This window comes from Vitis riparia, chromosome 17 (genome assembly GCF_004353265.1).
Source record: "Vitis riparia cultivar Riparia Gloire de Montpellier isolate 1030 chromosome 17, EGFV_Vit.rip_1.0, whole genome shotgun sequence".
NCBI lineage: Eukaryota > Viridiplantae > Streptophyta > Magnoliopsida > Vitales > Vitaceae > Vitis > Vitis riparia.
Genome location: NC_048447.1, coordinates 1,627,677 through 1,646,097, shown reverse-complemented (window position 1 = coordinate 1,646,097; position 18,421 = coordinate 1,627,677). Strand labels below are relative to the sequence as shown.

General features: G+C 37.9%; 2 protein-coding genes across 2 annotated transcripts; both read right to left on the bottom strand.

Annotated features, from left to right (window-relative positions):
- Window positions 1–11,366: 11,366 nt before the first annotated feature.
- LOC117905017 (xyloglucan endotransglucosylase/hydrolase protein 9-like) lies at window positions 11,367–14,684 on the bottom strand. The gene is made up of 4 exons (XM_034817873.1): window positions 13,786–14,684; window positions 12,427–12,527; window positions 12,141–12,334; window positions 11,367–11,820 (listed from the first exon to the last, which is right to left on the bottom strand). The coding sequence occupies exons 1-4, from the start codon at window positions 13,940–13,942 to the stop codon at window positions 11,430–11,432; spliced, it is 843 nt and encodes a 280-aa protein (XP_034673764.1). The 5' UTR covers window positions 13,943–14,684; the 3' UTR covers window positions 11,367–11,429.
- Window positions 14,685–14,906: 222 nt separating this feature from the next.
- Window positions 14,907–18,263, bottom strand: LOC117905176 (nascent polypeptide-associated complex subunit beta-like). The gene is made up of 6 exons (XM_034818112.1): window positions 18,164–18,263; window positions 16,074–16,141; window positions 15,722–15,870; window positions 15,567–15,623; window positions 15,388–15,426; window positions 14,907–15,300 (listed from the first exon to the last, which is right to left on the bottom strand). Exons 2-6 carry the CDS (start codon window positions 16,139–16,141, stop codon window positions 15,131–15,133), a joined length of 483 nt encoding a protein of 160 aa, XP_034674003.1. The 5' UTR covers window positions 18,164–18,263; the 3' UTR covers window positions 14,907–15,130.
- Between the last annotated feature and the right edge of the window lie 158 nt (window positions 18,264–18,421).

The following is an 18,421-nucleotide window of genomic DNA, read 5'->3' as shown; positions in this document are numbered from 1 at the left end:
ATATTGCTAGATATGTCACATTATTGCAGGCATAATTAATTGTTCACATTAGATAACAATTTCTAGTTGCTTGAAGCTTGTAATTTAAGTAACATTATCAATGTTATATTTTATCCAGTTATGGTCTTAGGAAAGACTCCATGTGGGTAAACCAGATTTTGGTCAACTACCAACCCCTCCAAAAGCTCATCAGTTACATCATAATGCAACCAGTGATTTACCAGTTAAGGGTCTTATTGGGGTAAACTAAGGATTATTGGATGAGGACTAAGGATTACAGGATGAGGCATTATCAGACGAGGCTTTATCAACTAATTTGTTAGGATGTAGGTAGAGGGTACCTTTATCATGGGCTTATAACACATCACATGTGTTAACATTTTATCGAGACCAATTAGATGCATAAACCCATGACCAAGTACATCTAAGCTATAATGTGTTATTGTTAACCATATAAGCATTAGCATTACTGATGTTAAATGTTAATATTTATAGGTTTTATGGAAGCCTTACATGGAAGACTTAGTTATCTATCTTCCAATGATATCTCTAGTAGATTAAGAGATTTGACGAATGATGTCACCTCTTATTTGCTTTGACATTATCAAGTGGCATCGGATGGAGTAAGTATTGTGACAGTTTATCCTTCAACAAAGGATACCTTTATCTTATTTGATGGGGTAGGGCTTACATTTCATGGATAGGTGAGGTCCCTTATAGGCTAGTCATAGAAAGAAAATTGTGACGACACCACCTACAACAGGTACTGTGGAGTTTCATGATCCATACATAGAGTTGTATAGACGTATTACATGATGTTTGATCACATCCACTCTCTATAAGAATCAAATGAGGTATCATATTACAACAACAACCACTCAATTATCGGAAAGATTTTTACTTAGAAATGGTTTCTTAAATTATAATTAATAGAAAATCATCTTCAAATGTTTGACTTTTTTTTCTTAGATCACTATTATGGTTGAGATTGCTAGTCAACAATCTATTGGGGCAACTTCAGGTGCTTTAAGTGACATTCATCTTATTGCTACTGATTTTTTGCATGTTATTAGAGGGGAACATCTCATATGTTAGGAACCCCGGATCACTTCGTTCCCATGTCCTAGATCTCGTAGAGTGCATGCATCTATCCCTTAGGCTCTCTAAATTTAACGCAACAAAAAATAATGGCTTCAAAAACCATTATAGAATAAAGATCTAGAGATTTGAAACTCATACTTGTGATCTTGATGTTCCCAGATCAAAATCCATCCGTTGAAGAACATGTCTAGAAAACTGGAGTCTCTCTTCTCATGTTGCTACCCACATGCCTATTCCATGCAATTCTCATGTATGTGGCTTGTGTGTGTCCCATGTGATTCCCATGCATGTAGCCTATGTGGGTCCTGTGCGGTTCTCATGCACATGGCTTGTGCATGTCTCGTACACTATAGCATATATCCAAAGAGGTCTCATACACCCAAGATCTTTGATCCGATAACTCGAACCATGATCTTGGCATTCCAAAGTGTGGGCTTTGAAATGGAAGAGGCTATAAAGCTCTCTCTCTACAGGTGGAAGACAACTCTCACCAAAAGTCATTAGGAAACCTTAATCCCTAAATAGGTATTTATAAGGTTGTTCAATAAGCTTAAGTGACTTAAGTCCATCAAGGCTCCGTTCACTTAATCTAGACCAAAACGGGTCCTAATTGATTAATTAATCACATAAGGTCATCTAATTAATCAATTACCCAATTCAAAGGCCTTGTTCATTATCCCTTGTGCAACCTTGAGTAATTACCAAATGTCATTATGCACAAAAATGAACCTAGAGTCAATCTAACCTTTATAAACCATGTCATCACGGTGTATGAGCTAAGAGTGGGGACCATTGGGACCCATTGGAGTATTGGCTCCTCAAAATCCAATTCTAAAGTTTATCCAACATTCCACTAAAGAGAATCAACTACACTCTAGTACCCTATGTAAATAACAATGAGATAAAGTTCAGGTCTATGACCTACTATTCACTGCATCTAAACTCCCTATGAACTGTTGTTCGTAATCTAATAAGGTAGTGCTATCACCTATCAAGATTACCTCTCAAATCCCTGAGTTACAGATTCCACTTGTTATATGATCAAATGACATACTCTAGTTCTAAGGAGCATATGTTAAATTCCACTAAAGGAATTACTGTGGCCACATATTTCATGATCATATGTCATTTGGATCACCCAAGGGAACACACTGTCTCAATGCCATAAGATGTCATGGTGCCTCTAGAGAATACCTGTTGCCACCAACCTCCATCAATAGTGACCCTATTCATAGGGATATATGACCACTTTAGGGTCTCACCCATAGGTCAAAGCCTCCTATTGATTTTGACATAGACTCAATATCCTCTCAAGGTTAAGAGTCCATGCAATATATTAGCTTGGTGAATCATGACAATTGATACCCTTGCGTCATGATTCACCATTAGTCTTGCCTAGTGTGCATCACATACACTTAGTGCACTTACCATGGGAAACTCATCCCAATAGCTAAGACAAGTCATCCCTCTAATTAAGAGGTGATGCACTACAATTTTTATTGGATTGCCCAAATCCATGAACCAATTGTGGACAACTTATCTACTTACAAGAAACTCATGACATGTATCTTATGTGCAACTCTTAATGCACATAAGTCATGTACAATGTGAGAGACATGGGTTGAATGCTCAAATCAATGTCAATACACCAAAGGGATAACAAGGGGACAGTTAAGTCTAACTTTATTACATCATGTCTCTCTCTTAGAGGCTCAATCCCAACAACATATGTTCAATCCATGAGTTGTCTACTTCATCAGGCTCATCCATGAGACCACCTATGTCGGCCACTACTGTTAGGATGCAACCTATTAAAGGCCAAGGGCTCTGATAGGTAAGATAATGGGCAAGCTGGTCGACAGCCTTGATGATCTATGCATCCATCTAAGACCATGTTAACAGCATCCACATCATCTACCCCTGTGGACCCCGCATTTCGGCTCAATGCGTTTCCCACTCGATGGCAAACTCGATTTTTATTTGTGAAAAATGATTTGTTTTTATTAGGAAAATGACTTGGAGTCGCCACTTAATTTTGTTTTATTTTAAAAGGGTAAACAAAATAAGAAAGAAAACCCTAAGTGCGACTCCTTATTTTGGAAAAGGTGATCTACGAGAAACCGGATCGGGTTCGGGGGTCAGGTTACTTATTGGGAAGGTACGGTAACGACCGTAGCACCCCTCTAAGTCCCTAAAGTCGGGTCTCTACTAATAAAATGAAGCTGACATGGCAATAATGAGAAAATCAATGAATACTCGAAGCGATCATGCACATATGGGAATCAAAACATGTATAAAGAATGAACAAAATATGAGTGGATACGTACCTGGTCCTCCAGTCGCGAATGCGCTATCATGAAACGGGATTAATGAGTGACAAATAGATAAAATTATGCGCATGTCAAGGAACAGAACAAATCAAACAAGCATGGTGAATAAATCAATTAATCAATCAGTCAGTCATAAAATCACATATGTGGGGCCCCCACCAAAAGCTCGTTTATTTTGCATGAATTAATTTCATAAATTCCATTATTCGGAATTACAGAATTTAATTCTTTGCTTATTTCAAAACGTTTTAAAATCATGAAAAATTCGAAAGTGGCTCGCCAAAGAGAAAATGGCGGCTGAATTTTATTGAAAAGCGGATTCTTGGAACCTAAACGAAAAAAACTAAGGACGAAAAATTAAAGAGATGAAATTATTTAAGAAAAGGAATTTGAAAAATTGTTTGCAAACTAGAGTTTAAGAAACTATTTTAAAATCAAAGATGAAGAAATAAAATAAAAAAAATAAGTAAATAATGAAATAAATAAATAAACAAGAGGAAGAGAGGACGTGTGGCTTAAGGGTGGCCATGCAAAACGAGTCATGCTTGTGGGTCCAGTGCACAGGTGGGATAGCCATCTGTAGGTATCATTGATAGGGGTCTGAAGAAATCATAACCTTTCCTCTCTAACTTCTTCTACCTGCTCAAACATGGCTCCTTTTTATCAATCACTTTTGTCAAACCCGGAAGCTCTCATTCCAGCTAGGAACTCCAACAAAAGAAAACCAAACCCAAAGACATCCGTTCTCTTAGGTGATTGGCTAGTGGACATTCCAATATGGACTGCAAATTCAGTGTTCATTTTCCTCTCCCACAATAGCTTCATTAAGGGCTTGTCTTTCAACCAAAAGCATGGGAATTTCCTGATCTAGTTTCATGTTCATCCCTTCATGCTCTGACTGATCCTGAAGCCTGATTTTCAACATTCATGTGCTCTGCCAAGGAAGAAACAGGAACACTGGGTTCACCGCCACGTGTTTTATGCCTTTCATAATTCAGAAATGCCTTCTCATAAAAACCTTGAAATGCCCATGAAACAGTAGTACATGTCTTTGGGGATTTAAAGGACTTTCCCACTTGCCGCTACAGTTTGCATGAAGGCACCTTGTCATATCTTTTCCGGCAAGTTTCGGCAGTCCCTCAAGATCTAACCTCAACCTGGGTGTGGAGATTCAGTGCTGCATGACGCCTCAATTATCAGAAGCACTGATGACTCGAGCAATGATATAATGGTCAGCGCATTACCCTCAACGGCAATGACAGTGGCAAGCGTTTCCAATCAACACGTTACCACGTTCCGGCGGTTCGCTTCGGGTAGTACTGAATCCCTCAAGCCACCAGATTCGCTGAACATGTGCAACGGTGTTGAACCTGGATTCTTCAGTTGGAATTAGGTCGGAGTGGGTTAGTGTGGCTGTCATTGTTGATGTTGGAGGCAGCGAGGCGGCAGCAGCCACCATGGGGTTCCTGGAGTGACAGGTAGTGATGGAGATGGCAGGGGCGAGGGAGATGGGCATAAGACATAAGCCTTTGCCTTGAAGATACTGCATAGCGGAACCCATGTCCTCCTCCATGGGTTTGGCCACCTGGCGCTCCATCACTGCGAGGCTGTCATTTTGATGTGGCTGCTTGCGTTCATTTCCACCTCACTCGTGATCTTTGAATCACTTATGACATAGTTGTTCTCATTCTGGCAAGCACAAGCACAAGGTGGATAAGGAGTGATGATATCGCTGCAGAAAAACGAGAAGGAAACGCAGCATCTTGGTTTTGCAGTGGCCACCAGCTGTGAGTAGGTGCATCAGTAAGTTTCCCGCCAGCCATCAAAGGAGAGGGAAAGTGAAGGAGCTTCAATGGTTGCTTGGCGTCCCGGTGATGGCGGAGGTGCTTCGCCGCCGGCGGCAAGCCGCCGGCGTCGTTCGAGGACAGCTTTGCTGGCTTTATTTCTTTCTCAAATTCCTCAATCAACCCACTTTAAAACATCAAAAGTAATGGAGCACTCCCATCCACAACATGGACAGCTATATGGCCGGAAGTTACATGAGTCTTCATGCATGCACTTGGTGTGGTAAGAGAGAGGAAAGGTGGCGGAATGAGAAGTGAGCAATGAGGAATGGGTATGAGTGGTGTTTAATGGGATGCAGGTAGTTTGAAGGAGGAGTAATGGGCGATAATATGGACACTTATTACCATCCATCAAGGGGAGGAATGGATTTGAGATGACTTAGAAAATGGGTATGCGGTAAGGTGAAAAGAGAGAAAGGGTAGTGACGGGTATGGAGATGATGAAGGTGGGGTGGTGAGGGAAAGAAATAGGAAACGTGGGTATTATGGGTGTGGGAAGTATGGAGAGTAGCCATAGCTGCATGCATGAGTAGGGTGGAGGGGAAATGAATGGTAGAGGTATGATGAGGTGACGGACGGGGACATGGGTATAATGTGGGTATGGAGGAACATGAAGGATGGGTATTGAAGGATATGGGTGATTTTGGGGTATGGTGAGCATGAACGATGAGGATATGAGCATGGGGATGATGAAAGGTAATAAGCATGGGTGCATGAGAGGTGAGGCTGTGGTGTAGAGAGAGAGAAACCATGCGAGTGAGAAACGGGAATGGGATGTCATGCATGGGGGGTGAGGTATGGGTGTAAGAAGGTGGGTGTGATGAATGGTGCATGGGGGACTAAGGTCTTGGGGAGTGGCATAAGCATGCATGGACATGCATGGCCATGCAAACATGGCGGGAATGAACGTGAAAGGCATGAGGGCCGTGCTTCAATGGGTATGGGTATCCGGAGAACTATGAGCTGGGCGTGACGTCTCAAGCATGGAATTATTCCACATGGAGCTTAGGCATGGCAGAAAATGGACTTCAATGGAGGGCTTGTAGGTGGGTTTGGGGAGGTCCTTGCATGCACGGGATTAAAGATGGAAGAGGATGAACATGGTGATATAATGAAAAGAAGGAAATGGGTTTGTATGAGGGAAAAGGATGCAAATGATGGATTAGTGACACCAGGAGAGAGAAAAGGTGGTGGGATAATGAGCATGGTGGTGAAGAGAGAGAAAGATATGGACGGGTATGTGTGGTTTGTGATTTGCATGGAGTTAGTGGCATGGTGGAGAGCGAAAATGGTATGGGTATGAAATAATGAAGGTGGGGTGGTGAGGAAAAGAATAAGTATGAAGACGGGGCATGGTGATGCATGTAGGATAGGATATATATGCATAGGGAATTTGCATGGATATAAGGCAGGGTGCCTTTCAAAAGGAAGAGCAGGAGACTCCACAAGGTCGTGGAAGAGAGTGACTCATTTCCAGCAGGGATCTCACCAATAATCCATGCATATACTGGGTACTCAACCCATTCACAAGAAACCACAACTACATTAACCGATGCAACCATGGATTTCAACAAACCGGTCCCGATCTTCAACTCATCCAAAGACAGCAACCGATGAGCAAATTACACCTCATCTGAACTCCTTCTATCAGTTTGAAAACGCCAAGCCCAAAAACCAGAACTTGGCTCAGCTTCTTTCCTTCTCTCTCTTAGCTTCTCTGGTTAGCTAGCAGTGGTGGTGGGCAGCCATGATCTCCACACGCAAACACAAATATAAACGCTGGTCTCTTCAGAATCTTTTTCTCTCTAACTTCTCTCTAAAACCCCACAAGCTGTCTCAACTTGACTCACCAAACTTTACATCCTTTCATAACACCAAGTCAAAGGGACCCCATTCCTTTGAATTAAAGGCAGCACGTTAGCCAATTTCTTGGCAAAACGTCACGGAACTCCTTCTGTACCCAGAGTTCAGACATTTGGGAAAGAAGCGTTCTATCATCAATCCGGAGAGGTTCCTCCAACATCTGATCGGAGCGGAGATGACATCGAAATGGACTTCTTCACTGAACTATATTATTTTCGTCTTCAAAATCAAGAGAAGCAACACAACTTCCTGTTAAGAGCGGATCTCCTCCAGGCCATACTTACCAGTTAACTTTCAACTCACCTAATGTACAACATGACCATATCTCCAAAAATTTTGACGTCAAGCCTTCCCAAATACAGCCTCATACGAACAGTTAAACCAGAAGATGGCATTTAATCACCCAAAAAGAACCAGAAACAGAGGATACCATGAAGTGAGGCAAAGCATGCATAAAGGAGGATAATACCATTAAAACCCAACTCCATTTCATGAAAACCAAGAAGCTAAGGAAAACTGGTGGGAAAATCTGAATGAATCTCAAAAGGCAAACAGATAACACAATCATCATACAACTCATGCGCAGCATAGCCCTCATGCAACTCATACAAGGGAAAACAGGGGTTAGGCAAACAAAATAATGAAAAGCAAACTTAACATCTTAGACAGCCAAAAAATAAGGACCCCAAACATTAGAAATGAATAGAAGGTGACAGTAAAAGTGAAGAACCTCAAGTAGGAGATAATCAAACCTGAATGAATCCCTTGGAGCAGAGTCACTTGGTTCCTGGTGCGCTGCAAAAACCCTCTCCTCTGTTCCCTCAAAGTTCCTCTCCCTCGAGTCACTCTCTGTGTTCTAGCTTCCCCCCGTAATCTCTTCCCTCTCCTTCCAAAAATCACCAAAACCCCCCAGCTCTCCTCCTCCCGAACATCACCCCTAACTCCTGTTTCTATCTTCCTCTAGAAGCCACTACCAGCTCCACTATTCCCTCCATCAGCCAGCATGGCGTCTTTGACTTCCACCAGCATGGCCCCCTGCCATCTCCATGCTGGATTTTCCGGGTGTAGAGAAAAGAGGGCCCCCCACTTATCCCTAGTGTGTTGCCAGCTCCTCCGGGTCATGAAATAGCATTCCTCCAATGCTATAAAAATCCTAAAAAAACTAAAATCTTCCGGTTTCTGAGAGGGGGTCTACAACCCCATTTGCACCTTAAGCTTCCACACTTCCCTCTTCACCCCTACCATCACCTTCACCTAAACCTTCTCACCTAGAGCATGTCATATCACATACCACCTCACCATTTACCACCTTAATATCACATCTATTTCCTCTCATAAAGGCCATTATATTTTATGTCACTGCACTAAAGATCGCCCCACCATCTACTAATCTACCATGACCTCTAACTTTTCTCCTAGAGTGTACCTCACCATCATGACCTATATCTCTTTTCCTAGAGGCCATTATATAAGATGTTATTGTACTAGAGACCATTACACCATATGTCATTCTACCATCTCCTATCTCATGTATCTTAAAAGTCACCATATCATATATCACTATACCAAAGATTGCCCCACCATCTACCATCCTACCATCACCTACACCTCCTCTCATAGAAACTACAATGCATCATACCCTCACACATGTTACAAAGCTAGATGACATTGTGGTCCATGCAAATATCAAGTCTTGCCTTCATCAACTCCATTTCAACTTACACAAATGGAGACATTCCAAAATGCATAGATAGATTAGAGAAATATGTCTTTGTATTGTAAACAGGTACAGAGAAAGAGGAAACCCCATTATGTGGCACTCATTGAGGACTGTTTTTTCATTTTTCATTTTTTTGTGTTTATTTTCATTTGTATTATATTGTTTATTTTATTATAAAAATATGATAAATTTTAACCTTAAATTGAACTTATATATATGTGATATTATATACCACTTACATTATAGTATATAAAAAATAATTAATTAATATAATATTTTATATTATTTGTTTTTTATGGAAATTTGATTTCGTAATTTATTTTTTTGAAATAAATATAATTTATCATATTTAATTTCTATTAAATGTAATGCCAAATTTTTTTAATAAAATTAAACAAAAATATTTTATATCAAATTAAAAATACCAATTATTTAATTTCATTTATTATTTTTTAGAATAATCCTATAAGTTTATTAACCACTTAATATTAATAAATATAAAATATAAAATAATATAATAAATTTATGATATTAAATTTATTTTTTATAAGCTAAAATATTTTAAATGAAATAAGATATATATATATATATTAAGTAAAAACCATAATCGGTTACTACAACTTTAAAATCAAGTTCAAAACCATAGTCATCAACCACGATTTTAACTTAAAGAATTGTTAATTGTAGTCTTAATTTTTTTTAAATGGTTAAAGTCATAGTCACCAATTATGGTTTTAAGTTTAAAACTAAAGTAGTGGTTGATGATTACAATTTTGACCATTTAAAAAAAAAAAAAAAAAGTTCAAAACCGTAGTCACCAATACGATTTTATAACATGGATGCCTACGTGATAGAAACGCACTAGATTGTACATTATTTTATAATTAGGTTTTATTTATGGTTTTAAAAAAAATGGCTATTTTTGGTCAAAACTCATATTTTCCCAATGTATTGTCCAATTTTGCCTTGTACTTGTTACAAGTGTAGGGATCACCCCCAGACGCTCACATGGCAACCCAACACAACATTCCCCCATGCGACACGTGGCACTTCAGCTCTCTACCCGGGTCCCCCTCAGGGGGGCACACGGCACCCTCAAATCCTCTACCCGGACGGTGCTCTCCCTTATTCGGACATGTTGTCCGGACCCTTGGTCGTAAAACGCAGGCCATGCTGAGTCACTTCAGACAGCCTATCACAGTCCGCATTCCGCCGCCTGCAGAGCGAAAGGACAGGAATGATGGCAAGTCATCTCCCACGATTTCTGACAGCCGCCTGTAGAATGATGATGATTCTGCCATTGCCTCAGTGTCATCATGACAAGTCAAAAAGTCTTCCCACCATTAAAGGGGGACAGAGCTTCTGACACTATAAAAAGGGACCCTTACGCAAAGAGGAAGGTAAGCTATCTGACTCAGAAAAAAAAGTTGCAGATTGATCCTCTGAGCTATGGCTGACAAACCATCGGAAGGTGTGTCTGGACACTCTGTCCGGACATCTTTTGCAAAATTGACTGAGCCAGAAATCATCTTTAGTTGATAGGGAGCGTCATCTAGTAGCCACGAGGACCCTGGTGACGTGAGGCTTCAACAAGAAGGATTTCTTCATTTATTTTTATAGAAAATTCTAACAAAAAGCCCATTTAATATTTTGAGTATAATTTAGAATTACCATTATTTTTTATAAAATGGATTAAATTAAGATGACGACCAAAATACTTGGATGATTTCTATAATTTACTCCTTGTACTTCAACAAATTTCTAGGAATTTGAATAATAAAAGTATCTAAATAGATATCAAAACTCTCTCGCTTTAGAGAAGGTGTTCTCTTTTTTTATTAATTGTCTAATGTTGAAGATACATACTTTACAAAAGTTTAAGAAATCTCAAACATAGGGTATCTCTAACACTAACAACCATCAAATTTATGCTTCTCTCTCTCTCTCTCTCTTGCAAATTAAAGGTTGAATGGAAAAAATAAAAGTAGAATTGTTGTTCCATTGATTTTAAATTTCCAAATTATATTTTTAAATACCTAATTAAAGAATCTGATATCACTTTTCTATGGTTTTGAAAAGGCAATTTTAGGTATCATATTAGGATTTTTCTATGGAATTGAACAAGTGTCGTTTCAATATGATATCAAAAAAGTGTCATATGATAAAAGAAGTTAATATCACAAAAATACATATATTGTCTTGTACCTTGAGAATGATTTTATTTCCTTAATAGATTAAGTTTTGAGAATCTCATCTGGAAATCCAAGTGATATTATTATACCTCGATAATCTCTCCCCTCCCATGAATATCAATTTTTGAATCATCTCATATGAAAACAAAATTAACATTTAGTGAAGATAGATTAAGATTTTTATAATATTTGATATAATTATCATTTAGATGACTCATCATTGAATTTAAAAAGACATTGGTATTACTTCAATAGTTTTAATTTAAATGTCCAAATTTAGTCATACATTTTAAATTGACATAGCAAGCATATGATATCTTGGAATTTTCCTAGTCCGTATTATTTCAAATATATTGGAAGAGATCATAAGAGAGGTAGATCAAACAATGCACTCCCTAGGCATTTCATAGAACCTCCCACTATCCATACAATAGTCATACACCAAGTGCCTTCTACGAACCCACTTGAGTTGGTGGCTCTTGTGCCTATTGAGCCCACTCATCCTCGGCTTATCCCACCAAAACTCCCCTACTCTTCCACACTTACTACTAGCAATATCATCTGTCTCACAAGCATCAATCTCAAAGCCTCTAAAAGTTGAGACAAATGGGGCATGGCTCCAATTGGTCTTCACCCTCCCTCCCTGTGTGGCCCAGTCGTCTGCATTCCACACCGAGCCCTGGACCCCCATGGCTTGGGTTTTCGGGTATGGTGCACCATTTTCTTCCTTGTTTGCAAATACCCGAATTGGGATTTCATCCACAAGAAATCTGAGTAGAATTGAAGGCAAAAGTTGAGAGGGATGAAATGGCCTTTAGCTTATAGTGGTTCTTGTTAGTTATGCTTTTATAGGAATTTGTTTGTATAAACTATTGGTTACCATTGACACATAAACTAACAAAAATTTGATATTTGAAGGCCCGTTTAGGACTGCTTCTCATGAAAGCAATTTTATCCTATAACATTTTTGTCGACAACACTTTTAAAAAATATATATTTTTTTACGTAAAATCATTTCAAAAAGTTCATTTAGTAGTGATTTTAGGAAAGCGCTGGGAAACACGCTCAAAGAAGCGGAGAAAGTACTTACAGAATGGAATAGCGATTCCAGAGGAAAGAGTAGGTATGGAAGGCAGCAGTGGGATCAAACCAAAGCGTGTGCCTCTGCTCTCTATTTCCAGTCCCGTTCACATAAACGTTTGTCTGAACAAGGTATGGTTCTCCAGACACATTTCCCAGGAATTCAAAATCTAGTTCATCATGGTTAAGCCCTTCTGATGCCATCTGCACATCATTTTCTTACATATTTCAACCTCCCATGTCATCTCCAAAACAATTCTATATATATAAGAGAGAGATAGACTCAGATGTCTTACATACAAGGCTGTGACTGTTCCAGCTGAATCACCTTCAACCAGCTTCACTTGCATACTCACTTTTCCAAATAAGTACTTTTTCTTGGATTCAAATCCGCATCCTGTGCAATTTGAAACCTAAGTTAATAAGCATTCAACCTGAACTAACCTCGATTCAATTTTCAAGTCTTAATGTTCAATCCAAGCCCAATTCAGTCTCAATTTTTCAACCTTAGGCTGGGTAAGTTACATGGTTCTACTTGAGGTTAATTGGAAATAATGATATAAAAGTGAAAATAAATATATTCATTTTTATAAAAAAATGAAATAAATAATTAAATTTGACATATTTTTTCTTTAAAATTTAATTAAAATATAAAATAAATATTATCATATAACACCTACACACTATACATTATAAATATTATAAAAATATTAAATAACTATTTACTTTTGAGTTAAGTTTGGATCGTACAAACTCTTGGTCCAAGTCGGCCATAAATGAGTTTGATTTGAAAAAACATAAGGTTTTGATAATGTTAAAGATTCACTAAAGTTAAAGATCTTATTGCAAAAGTTCGAAGAGGTTTCGAGGGATCCACTAAAAAGTACAAGTTAGAAAGTAAATGTCTCTTATCAAGTAAAATTATATATGATTTTCTCATATTTAATGGATTACTTAACAATGGAAAACCACTCATGGTTTTTTACACCTAACAATAGCTAGGTAGTTTTTCCACGTTTTATCTGTGTTTATTTGTATAATTGACTTTATTTATATTTGCTTTCTCTAAAGAATTAACGTAAAATGACAAACCTAAAGTGGTAATAAAATATTAATTTGGTCTTTGATCCAAAGACTAATTATTCCCCACCTTCAAAGTATTTTAAAATTTCTTTTACATCTAAATATCAAGTTAACAAAACATCCTTATTTGAACCAATCCTACTAAATTACGACCCTACCTTTTCATATCGAGCAGTCCCTCCTTTTTCTTTCTCAAAAAGGCAAAGCTCTAGTAAACGATTACTTAATTAAAACCGTTTGAACTCTAAGGAGAAGTTGTTTTGGCTTCTAATTCACAAGCCATTTATATGTAATGCGGCGAGGCAGGCAATGGACTTGCTGCATATATCAAATGAACCCTATACCCTGTTCAACAAATTAAGAACAAATGAACTTTAATACTGTTTTAAACTACTGGTTAATGACAAATTGTAGACTTTTAGGATGGATGGTAGTTGAGCATATAAAATATATGCATAAATCCATTCAAAATATTGGCCAAACTGAGAGAGACTCTCTCTCAACACCTGAGAGAGAGAGAGAGAGAGAGAGGGAGAGAGGGAGAGAGGGAGAGAGAGAGAGAGGGAGATTACCAGAAATTGTGTCCAGTGTGAGTTTAATCTGGTCACCTTCAGTGGAAATGTGATCTGGAGACCAGTTAGGTTGGAAGAGTTGGTTAAAATCATCAGACATGGCTGAGTTGTGGACAACGGCCAGAGCCATCAGTGCAACTAGAAACAGGGTTGGCATTGCAAAACTGAAGGCCAGTGACTGACACCTTCACATATTTGTAGTGGAATTATGGGAAGTACCCTTTGTATAAAAAAAACAAAAGGACGCACCAGTGGTGCCACTACTGAGAGAATCCAACAGCCTTCCACCATAGAAAGAACAAATGAGCTGTTATCAACTCGGTCTACTGAAGCTATTAGTTTTTACTTATTCACAGAATCTGCCTTTTGGCTCATGGCTTGGATCAGAAATCCACTTCACCCCAACTTTGGAATAGTATTTGATGGCACAGTTCCTTCTTTTTCTTTCTTTCATAACCTAGATAATAACCCTCTTCTGCTCTGTTTTCTCTCTGTGCCCAGGATTCATTATGTGGATTTGGAATTATTAACCACTCATAAAGGACCAATTCTTAGCTCTAAACATAACTGCCATTTCTGTATGTGAAATTAATTGCTCGCAACTCCGTTTTGTGGCTCCCATATATAAAATCTGGCCATCTCTCTATTCCAGTTCTTTTGTGGGTTCTAATAGCCCTCTGTTCCAGTTCTTTTATGGGGTTCTAATAGCAATACATACGACCTAGTTCCTTTCGCTTGCCCGAGAAAGCATTTGGAAATAGCATTTCATTCTTTTTCCTCGAGTCCCTTCGCAAGCCGGACATGCCCACTCAACTTACGAGCCCTCTCAATCATGTCATATTCCAGATTGACATCACTTTTATTGATCCCACCACGCTCATTCAAAATTTGAATTCATTTAACATTGACTCCTCCACATTATTTTCGAAAAAAAAATAAGGGATTAACAAAATTTAAAAAACATTTTTAAAAATCTGAAAAATTATTCTCTTAATAAACATTTTTAAGGAAAGCACTTCCACCAAAAACACTTTACTACCATATCATATATGCTTTCAGGTCTGGCAATCACCATGAGAACAAGGGAGAAAATGAATTCCTCTGATAAAAGGCAAAAACCATGAAAGTAAAAGGAATTGGATGGCCTGAGAAAATGCTTTTAAGGTAACTAGACAACACCAAATCAGGCATTTGGAAAATAGTAAAGTCTTCAGGCAGGAGCATACAACTGTCTATTATGGTGTCACAAGGAGAGCATAAAATGAAACACTTGGTTAAACGAAATAAAGGATAAAACTCTCAATTGGAAATATAAGTAATGGCACAAAACCCTCTAAAAACTCTCTCAAGCAGTGTGACCCTCTTCTGCTGCAGCTTCAAAGGTCTGCCCAGCAACAAGATCGGGGACCTCATCATCATCATCGTCTTGGGCTGCTGCTGCACCAGCACCTGCACCAGGTACCTGCTTCTGGAACTGCTCAGCCAGCTTCCTCAGGTTGTCCAAGTTATCTGGTCCTGAAAAAGTTTTAAAAAATATAAATAGAAAAAAGGATAAAGGGCAAGAAAATAAGAAAATGGAAAAAGTAATCTTGAAGAACGTACCCAACTGGTTGATAATTCCAGGAAGAATGTCCTGCAATTCTGAAAGCCCCCCAAAAAAATTTAATTGAAAATGTCAATGCTTATACAAACTAGGAGCATAAAAAATGATATCAACAGTCATTCCACCTATCAAAAGGAGGTAAACACATTAAAACGAAATTGGAAGGAGAAAAGCATACTCTTTGTTTGAGGAGATCCACTAACAACCCAAGTGTTTGCGGCTATAGAGGCTTGAACTGAAATATTAAAATTAAAAAGGAAAAAGCTTTAGTTGGCAGTCACTGCCATAGGGTAATAATCATACAAACAAAATACAAAGCTGGGAAAGATTTACCTTTGGGGTTTAAAAACTGAATAACCACATCATCTTTAAAGATGTTGACCTCCTCAATAGCAGGTATGGCATTGACTCCTATTCTCTTTAGGGTGCTTTGAAGCCTTTTGTCATCAGTTGTGGTTGTTTTGTGAACAGCCTTCTTCTTTCTGCAGCACAAAAAAAGTTGATAATAATACATATAACCAAGTATAGCAGGGGAATCCAAGTTGTATAAATCACACCACATCAACACCAATATAAAACCCAATCCAATAAACCAAACCACCACTTCCCCGCCCCAACAACCCAAACCCAATAAAAGAATGAATTATTGAGTGGACAAGTGGGACACTGGAACAGGGTTTTGCACCTTCTCATGCTACCCTTTCCACCGGTGCGAACTGCACCAGCCATCTTCATAAGCTTCTCCCTATTCATCTGCACAAAGAGAGGAAAGTGTAAGGATACAAATGAATTTCTACTATACAAGGCAATCCAGGTCTTCTAATGAAATATACAGGCAAATTGAATGCAAAAGGGTTCAAGTAAAAACTATATATTAAATGATATGTATACACGCATATAAACAGACAATATACAGGAGAGATACAACTCAAGAAATACTTCAAATGCAGTAATTTCAATTAATCAAAAAGAAATGCAAAGAAATATGGACAGCACTCTGCAGACAACTAAACCCAAATTCACTCAACAGTTGGTAAGGAAAGCTCACCCATCACATACAATAAATTTTCATGCTAAACAGCCAATATCTTCCATCAATGGATCATACATCATATTAATTTAAACAGTAACATGGAATAAGGAGGATGTACAACTGCATTATCATTATTAGCTGAAATTTTGTGTTAGTTTCAACTACAAAAGATTAAGGGAGAAAAAAGGTATTATTGCCAATTTTGGGCCACTAACTCTCTGTTCTGTTGCATTCAAATTGCTAAGTGTACAACGAACCAAAAGGGTAACACCCCAAATGGTTTGCCATGCCCATATTATTAAATGGGCAACAAATCAATTATTATCAATTAGAACATAATAATTAAACAAAAAAAACAAATAAGAAAAACAAAGGCTCTCTCTGAGAAGTGTTTTTGAAAACAATTATGAAAAACAGTTTTTGAAAATGTTTTTTCAAACAAAAGTCTATTTGGAAACCTTAAAAATAACTTGTATATGTAGTTCTTTATTTTTAATCATTCTCCATATTTGTATAATTATTTTTTAAAACAATCCACTGAAAACAAGTGAAAAGAACCAAAGATGTTCTCTGAAAGAATAGAAAACTGTCCATTATTTTTTGTGTTTTCCTTTTTTTATAAAAAAAAAAAAAAAAAAAAAAAAAAAAAAAAAAAAAAACTCTTTTCAAAAACAATCACGAAACAAGGCCAAAAACAGTCAACAACCAAAATAGTTCTCAGCATGGATGCTGATCAAGAAGGGTAATCCATAGTACTCTTTTAATTAGCTGCCAACCAACCAATTAAAAGGGGAAAAAAATGCACACTACTTTGAAGTGTTCTGGAAGAAGTCAAAACCATGAAATAATTGGGAGCCCACTATTTTTTTACATAAAGATACCATGCCCAGATAAAAACCAGCATGCATATCCATGCTCAATATCCCAAAAGCTATCAAGAATCCCAGCAACCCTTTAGCAACAACTATGAGTGATTCCAACACAAAAGAATGTCACCCAGGTTCCATCACCAATAATTATGACAAGTATAGAAATTTTATGCTGTTAGATAATGGAATGAGACTGCCTACATTGCAGGAATATTTTTTTGGTGGATATCACAAGTAACCCAATTATGAATATGATACTAAGAGAAAAAATAGCCTATGAACTATTTTGCAACATTACCGAATGCCCAGATGCATTTATGCTGGAAAATGAACATTCAGTGTACATATGCATTTCAATTCAGAGACAAACAATAATTTAAGAAGGTAAGAAATTCCCATAAGAGAGTTAGTAGAAACCTGGTATCAATATCAAAGTTAATCTGTCTACATATTTTATTCTAAATTTCAACAGAAATTGACATTGTGCTTGTGTACTATACACTCACTTCAAACACCAAGTAATCAGATACAAGCATCAAAACCCAACAACCATCAGCGAAAAACCAAAAAATACCCGTTTGGGTGCCAAGAAAGTGCAGCAAAAAGAGAAGGAAGATAAATCAAAACCCCTCCTTCTCGATTACTCATTATGAGGGAAGAAAAAACAAAACACATTCCAAATAAATAATTAAAAACAGGAACAAAAAAAATACAGATCAAGAACCCTAAGTCAAAACCAAAACCCTAAAAACCTCCCCCACAGATAAATAAATTTCAAATCGACAGCATCAAAACCTTAAACCCTGAAAAAACCCTTAACCCTAGAAAGCGAAAGAACCAGAAAGAGGTGAAGTGGAGCTTTGAAGCTTATACCTTGGGTAGGGTTAGAGCTAGGGTTTGGGTGGATAGCAGTGATTGAGAGAGCTTCGGGCCATTCTCAACGGCGCTTCGTCTTTTATATAGGTGCCTTGAAGGATGTGTGGATGGGTGGTGATCCGACGGCGGATAGTTGTGGTCCTTAGACACGTGGTCGGACGAGATTTCTTTTCAGGACGACTTCTTTTCTTGTGGTATACTTCACATTGAGACGTAGGATAGTGAGGCCTCACTGTTAACCGTCTGATGATAATC

Coding starts and splice junctions, on each gene's coding strand:
- LOC117905017 (XM_034817873.1), bottom strand. CDS start 13,942: ATGCCAACCCTGTTTCTAGTTGCACTGATGGCTCTGGCCGTTGTCCAC. Junction 12,528..13,785: donor CACACTGGACACAATTTCTG/GTAATCTCCCTC, acceptor CAAATTGCACAG/GATGCGGATTTGAATCCAAG. Junction 12,335..12,426: donor GAACAGTCACAGCCTTGTAT/GTAAGACATCTG, acceptor AATGATGTGCAG/ATGGCATCAGAAGGGCTTAA.
- LOC117905176 (XM_034818112.1), bottom strand. CDS start 16,141: ATGAATAGGGAGAAGCTTATGAAGATGGCTGGTGCAGTTCGCACCGGT. Junction 15,624..15,721: donor TCAGTTTTTAAACCCCAAAG/GTAAATCTTTCC, acceptor TTAATATTTCAG/TTCAAGCCTCTATAGCCGCA. Junction 15,427..15,566: donor TGGATCTCCTCAAACAAAGA/GTATGCTTTTCT, acceptor GGGGGCTTTCAG/AATTGCAGGACATTCTTCCT.